We start from the raw sequence: 7,500 nt of genomic DNA, 5'->3' as shown, positions 1-7,500 counted from the left end.
ATGACTCTCAAACTTGGAGGCACACTGGCTCTAAGTGCTGCAGCCTTGGGTGGGTGGGGAGGATGATGGGGGAGGCTAGCTGGACTTTGGGAACTATCCCAATGCCGACTATCCAAAATACCCTCTTGGCCGAGAGAGTGGGGATGTTACTTGGGCAATACACTATCCACTATGATTAAACTCTAGCCCAGATAGCCTGGACAGCAGTTTCCTCCTCTGCTGTTCTAATGGTCATAGATGGACACGACTGACTATCACACATATGTGCGTGAGAGAGACAGACAGACAGAGACGACCCGCGTGTACTTGTTGCTGCAGGTCCTGGCGGGCTCCGTGCTGCACGTGCTGTGTGTCCTGGCGCTCAGCCTGGCGGGGAACACGTGGGGCATGGCCTACTTCCACCTTAACACCCTGCCCCCTGCATTCTTCGACACACTGGACCTCAATGCCACCACCGGACTCTCTTCTACTTCTGCCTCTTCTTACTTGTCTTATTCTTTTCCTTCTTCGTCTTCTTCTTCTTCTTCTTCTTCCTTCACCTCAGCAGCCATCACCAGCATGCTGATGAAAACCGTCACTGCTGCTTCTGATACTGGGCTCGGTTATACCACGTCGGCATCTGTTTCAGAAGCGATGATGAACACAACTCTGAATGTGTCAAACCTCTTATAATGAATGATGTGGAAAGTCTGACATAAAAGGAAAGCAATTGTGGCTTACATAGCCAAATCTGTGGGTTTTAAAAAATCAGACTCACTCCTGATGACAAGTGTCAATGTTTCAGGCCATGGGTTCTTCTTCGGTAGGGGGCTTGGCGGGTTGGGGTGGGGGATGGGGGGGGGGGGGGGGGCTGTGATGAGTGGAAAACATTTCAACTGTCCTTTTTTTTTTTTTTTTTTTTTTTTGTGGTAATATCATGTTGCGAAATACTCCAGTAATAGAATGTAAGACGGGATAAGAGACATGCAAGGACCCTTGTGTTCAGAACCAATGCGAGCCGTACATGGACGGTAGAGGATGCTTGTGTATGTGTGAGAGCAGTGCACAAGAGGGGTGAGTGTATGTGTTCGAGCGAATGTGATTTACTCATTTATTTTTCTCTCATTCCCACTTATGATGTGGCGATTTGTATTAGCGGGTTAGTAAGTTTGGGGAGTGGAGGGGGGATTAAGGGAAATAGTTAAGCCTCACTGCTGTTTCGGTTGTCAGTATATCTGTGTGAGTGAGTGAATAAAGTTTGGTATTGTGTATAAATTCTTGGTGTTGGCTGCATTTAATTGAGCGTGCGAGGATCCGGAGACCATTTTTTCTTAAATTTTCTTTTATTAGATTGCGCGGGGCCTGTCGGGTTGTAGGTGGGTCCTCAACCTCGACCGGTCACGTGACAATTTTTGGATGCTGATGAAAACCGTCACTGCTGTTTCTGATACTGGGCTCGGTTATACCACGTCGGCATCTGTTTCAGAAGCGATGATGAACACAACTCTGAATGTGTCAAACCTCTTATAATGAATGATGCAGAAAGTCTGACATAAAAGGAAAGCAACTGTGGCTTACATAGCCAAATCTGTGGGTTTTAAAAATCAGACTCACTCCTGATGACAAGTGTCAATGTTTCAGGTCATGGGTTCTTCTTCGGTAGGGGGCTTGGCGGGTTGGGGTGGGGGATGGGGGGGGGGCTGTGATGAGTGGAAAACATTTCAACTGTCCATTTTTTTTTTTTTTTTTTTTTTTTTTTTTTGTTATATCATGTTGCGAAATACTCCAGTAATAGAATGTAAGACGGGATAAGAGACACGCAGTCTGAGAAATACACTTCCATGGAGAAGTGCTGGAGGGATTTACCAGAACAAGTTTCTTCGGTATGAAATCAGGTCCATACTATACGTATTATCCCCGTTTTAAGTAGTTTCATTCTCGTCTTAGCTTCTCCCATTAATTTTATAGTTATCAACGTTTGTTATCACTTTTTTTTTCAACATAGGGATGAGGTGGGAGAAGAGCTGAAAAGCAATATTCAAGTGGGCTTTTAGGTTTCCCTAAAACTTAGAGCAGATATTACATACCTCTTCGTTCAGGCGAGACAATCAACAACTACGTAAATCCTTTTCTGGTGTGTTTGTGGGGTTATTGTTTGGTTGTTGTTGTTTTTTTATTAAGACTTTGTGCTTCAGAAATAATCAATATTTCCACAATGACTGCTTAGTGCTTGACAGTGCATCGAAACCGGATATTACGTGTTCATGTTTTCCCCTGTACGATAGAAGGGAGATGAGAATTTCAGTTTCAGTTTCAGTAGCTCAAGGAGGCGTCACTGCGTTCGGACAAATCCATATACGCTGCACCACATCTGCCAAGCAGATGCCTGACCAGCAGCGTAGCCCAACGCGCTTAGTCAGGCCTTGAGGAAAGAAAAAAGGTGAATAAATAATTGATAAGCGTACATAAATAAGTAAATAAATACATGAATAAATAAATAATTATGCTATAAAAAGGTAATAATAATGATAATAATAATGATAATAAAGGGAGATGAGAGCAGTTGGCAGTCCCTCTCATCACACGTCTGTGAGAGAATGTATTTGCTGTCCTGTTCATGGATTTGTATTTTCTTGGCCTTTGTAGTTTTGATATCGTGTTGCAGGCTGAACAGTTTCTCTTTTCTTTTCTTTCGTTTTCATCGAACATGTCCATCAATTAATTGTCTATCGAATAAACTCTTCTTTATGAGATATGAAATAAATTAAAAGCAAACCGATTATCTCTGTCTCTCTCTCTCTCTCTGTTTCTGTCTCACTCTATGTGTGTACATGCGTTTTCTCTTTTGGATTACAGTGTAAATGAGGCTTTGGAACTATTCAGTAATGTATTGCTGAGAGCGAGTGAATGTATGAGGAAGCGTGTGTGTGTTGGGAGTGATCAGCGAGATGCCCCATGGTTTGATGCTGAATGTAAAGATGCAAAACACAAAGCCAGACAATTGTTAACAATGTTAAGACAAACCAAGGATGATAAGCACCGATTACCCTATGTGAAAGCTCGGAAGGAATATAAGGATTTATGTAAGGTAAAGAAAGTTAGCTATAGACGTGATAAAGCCAGACGTCTAGCATCACTGAGCAAAGACAGCAAACAGTTTTGGAAAGAAGCAAAGCAAGCGTCTGGAAGAAGGAAAATAGGAGTATGTAAAGACATTAAAGAAAATGAATGGTTTGAACACTTTCGGAATTTATTTACTCAGAACGAGGTTATCACTACTGATAACAGAGCCATTAGTGAAGTGCAACCAGAAGAATCAAATATATCTGATGAACTAAGTCATGATATTACAGAACAAGAAGTTGCAGATGCTATTCGGAAATTAAAAAAAGGCAAGGCTTGTGGTGTAGACAGTATTTTGGCAGAAATGTTAAAATCAGCTGACAATATTGCTGTACTTTTTTTAACAAAACTGTTTAACATTCTGTTTGATAAGGGCACGTATCCAGATGAATGGGCGAAGGCAATAATTGTTCCATTTTTTAAAAAGGGAGATAGTAGATCAACAGACAACTATAGGGGCGTGTCTTTGCTCAGTCTTATTAGCAAATGTTATACATCAGTGCTAAACGGAAGACTTGTCAAATGGGCTGAAGAAAATGATATGCTAACAGAGTCACAGGCTGGATTCAGGCGTGGTTATGCCACAACAGATCATATTTTTACTCTGAACGCGGTTATTGAGAAATCTTTATCAAAGAAGGGAGGCAAGCTTTACGCCTGTTTTGTCGATCTGAGAAAAGCATTTGACTCTGTGCAACGTCAGCCTTTGTTTGCTATTTTGATTCAGAAAGGTATAAAGGGGAAATTTATGAATGCTATCATTGCTATGTATAAATGTGTTACGTCTTGCGTACGTATTGAAGATAAGTTAACTGAGTTTTTTGATTGTCCCGTTGGCTTAAGGCAAGGTTGTATGTTGAGCCCTATATTGTTTTCGTTATTTGTTAACGAAATTGCTTCAGCAGTTGAAATCAGTGGTATTCATGGAATTCAGTTTTTGCCTAATTTATTAGAGTTGTTCATTCTTCTGTTCGCAGATGATATTGTACTGCTATCTAACACTGCGATTGGTCTGCAAAATCAAATTAATATTCTGAATAATGCATGTAAAACACTCTTCTTGAATGTAAATACTGACAAGACTAAAGTGATGGTTTTTCGAAAAGGTGGCTTTTTGGGAAGATATGAAAAGTGGAATCTCGATGGAAATGCTCTAGAAGTAGTGAATGAATATAATTATCTAGGGTTTGTTTTTACAACAAAAATGAGTATAAACAAAGGAGTAGGGATTTTAGCAGCAAAAGGCAAACATGCATGCATTGACTGTATAAAATATATAACGAAGCTGAATGATATTTCCAAAGGATGTTTTTTCAAAATATTCGATGCTCAGGTACAACCCATTCTTTTGTACGCTTCTGAGATGTGGGGTCTTAACAGACTTGATAATATTGAGAAAGTTCATTCCTTTGCATGTAAACGTTTTTTGAACATAACACTTAGAGTACCAAACAAGTTTGCATACGGCGAATTAGGACGTTATCCACTATATATAAATAGTGCAACAAGGTGTATCAAGTACTGGTTAAGGTTGCTGAATATGAATGTGCAACGATTACCCAGACAGGCATATTTGATGTTGTTTAACTTAGACGAAAGGGGAAAAAAATGCTGGGTGTCTTTAGTAAAAAATACTTTATTTAGACTTGGGTTTGGATATGTCTGGTTGCAACAAGGCGTTGGTTGTGAGCAAACATTTTTGTCATTATTTAAGCAAAGAATGAAAGATATATTTATGCAGGAGTGGGACGAGTCAGTAATGTCTAAAGATATATATCATAACTACAGACTGTTTAAAACTGGTTTTCAGTGTGAGCAATATTTTGAATATGTGGATAAAAAGTGTTTTAGGGACTGTTTAGTAAATTACGGCTTGGTTTGCTCCCAATAAATGGATCATTTTTTAGAAGAACATTCAAATGTAATTCAAATTACGCATGTAAACGTTGTAATGTAATTGAAGATGAAAACCATTTTATAAACAATTGTGTCCTTTACAATGACCTGCGGCAAAAACATCTGAACTCTGAAGGTCAATCGTATGTTCACTTGATGAAGAATGGTTCTGTTTACAGTATTCGTAAACTATGCGTTTATATATTTAATGCCCTGAAGATACGACAGGAATTCTGTGACAACAATGATGAAAGTTAGAATTAATTTACAATGCACGAGAAGCACTTTTGTTCTACAGGTTAAGTTAGTACGTATTTTACATTTTGTTGTGGTTGAGTGATCACCATACTGTGTACTTTTGACCTCTTTCTAGGGGCCGGAGGCCTGGAGATTAACGTTTTGTTCTTGTTCTTGTTCTTGTTCTTGTCTCACTCTATCTCTCTGTCTCTATCTCTGTCTCTCTGTCTGTCTCCGTCTCTCTCTCTCTCTCTCTCTTTCTCTGTGTGTGTGTGTGTGTGTGTGTGTGTGTGTCTTCAGTTTAACGTCTTTCCACTTGAAGTGATATTAGTGTGTGTGTGTGTGTGTGTGTGTGTGTGTGTGTGTGTGTTCTTAATAGTGGATGTTAACACGGAAGTCGCCTCTGCCCTTACCCCTGTTGTCACGGGCAGAAAGGCCTAAACAACAAACCATTCAGACTGCAGACTTCAGACTCTCTCTCTCTCTCTCTCTCTCTCTCTCTCTCTCTCTCTCTCTTATTGTTAAAAACCGTATAAGCCAGAAATCGGAAATCGGTTTAGAATCTCGGTAACAGCGCCTGGTGGGTAAAGGGTGGAGATTTTTTTTCGATCTCCCAGGTCAACATATGTGCAGACCAGCTAATGCCTGAACCCCCATTCGTGTGTATACGCACGCAGAAAATCAGATGCGCACGTTAAAGATCTTGTGATCCATGTCAGCGTTTAGTGCGTTTTGGAAAACAAGAGTAAACACAGCATGTACACCCCCGAAAACGGAATATGGTTGCCTTCATGGCGGGGTAAATTAAACCAAAATGTCATACACATGAAAAAAAAGTTACATGTCTATGTATGAGTGTGTGGTTGTGTGTGTGCGTGACTGAAACCTGATTGAATGACACAGGAAACGAATGATGAGCGCACCGCAATTGCAGCTGTCAATCGGGTCTAAATCAGCTAGGTAGGCGGCCTGTTGTGTAAATGAACTCCGTGTTAGTAAAGTGCTTAGAGTTTGGTCTCCGACGGAGAATAGACGCTGTATATAAATATCCATATCATCCATCATTATCACCGACAATTATGGTTGTTTTTCTCTTTCTTTCTTTCTTTCTTTTATTTGGCTAGCCCTGAATGTGACCCTGAGCGGTCGGCTGCGCCACAAGCATCAAAAGATAAAAGAGTAAGTCCTCTCTCAGATCCACGAAGTACGGGCCAATAACGAGAAAGAACAACAGATACCAGCAAACGCCTGCTGAGCGGCGCGTGACCACAATTGTCTCTCGAGTTCAGCCGCTTTCACGCGGGCCTCGATGGTCATCCGTCACGCTACGATGCGCTTGGATGGGTGGAGAGAGAGAGAAAGAGAGAGAGAGAGAGAGAACGCTGAACGCATTCGACTTTTACCCTTTCACCGCCAAGCTCGCATATATGCACAGGCATGGTAGACGACCCATGTCACTGAAAGTTGACCATTCATTGGTCTGTTATCCATGAACCAACTGTTCTTAATGTTCGGTGGTAGGGCATATTTTCTATACATCGCGGGGGGGGGGGGTATCCCCAGCTATTCTTAGCCACTGCCTTTTCTGTGTTTATACCACAAGGGAATTTTGTACTCTAAATTGACTGGCAGTGAAAGGGTTAACAATTCAGGCCCCTATCATGACACTTGTGGTAATAATATACATTATTAGAAGAAGAAAAAACAGAAACAAAACCAAAACAAGACCAGATCAGAAATAAAATTTTTTAAAAATTTATTCAAAAATTCAACGTGTAAATTACAGTCAGCCTTCATACAGACAGACGCACACACACACACACACACACACACACACACACACAGGAGCTGGGATGGGCAGACAAAGAAGAAGAAGAAAAAAAAGAAACACACACACACACACACACACACACACACATACACACACACACACACACACACACACACACACACACACACACACACACTCACACACACACACACACACTGGGAGAGGAGCTGGGATGGGCAGACAAAGAAGAAGAAGAAACACACACACACACACACACACACACACACACACACACACACACACACACACACACACACACACACACACACACACACACGCCTGTCGTGAGGGAGGCTGAGCCGAGAGCAGTGGAGGAATGTTCAATTGATCTGTGTCTCCTACTTCCTCTGCAAGGGTCTGTCCTCTTGGGACCAACTTTAGAAGACCGTTGGTTACTTGGTTACGTCTTCAACAACAATACAGGAGAATCAGGT

The 7,500-nt window shown here is 41.2% G+C and overlaps 1 protein-coding gene across 1 annotated transcript in view; it reads left to right on the top strand.

Moving 5' to 3' along the window:
* The window catches only part of LOC143301386 (Na(+)/dicarboxylate cotransporter 3-like), a 32,633-nt gene extending 31,855 nt beyond the window's left edge, over positions 1 to 778 (top strand). The window contains exon 14 of the mRNA XM_076615631.1: positions 319 to 778. Within this exon, the coding sequence (XP_076471746.1) occupies positions 319 to 672 (354 nt within the window). The 3' untranslated portion in view covers positions 673 to 778. The remainder of the gene's footprint in view (positions 1 to 318) is intronic.
* The last annotated feature ends 6,722 nt before the right edge of the window (positions 779 to 7,500 follow it).

Source organism: Babylonia areolata, chromosome 27, assembly GCF_041734735.1.
Source record: "Babylonia areolata isolate BAREFJ2019XMU chromosome 27, ASM4173473v1, whole genome shotgun sequence".
NCBI lineage: Eukaryota > Metazoa > Mollusca > Gastropoda > Neogastropoda > Buccinidae > Babylonia > Babylonia areolata.
The sequence above is the reverse complement of the archived record's forward strand: the minus strand, read 5'-3'. Positions and strand labels throughout refer to the sequence as shown.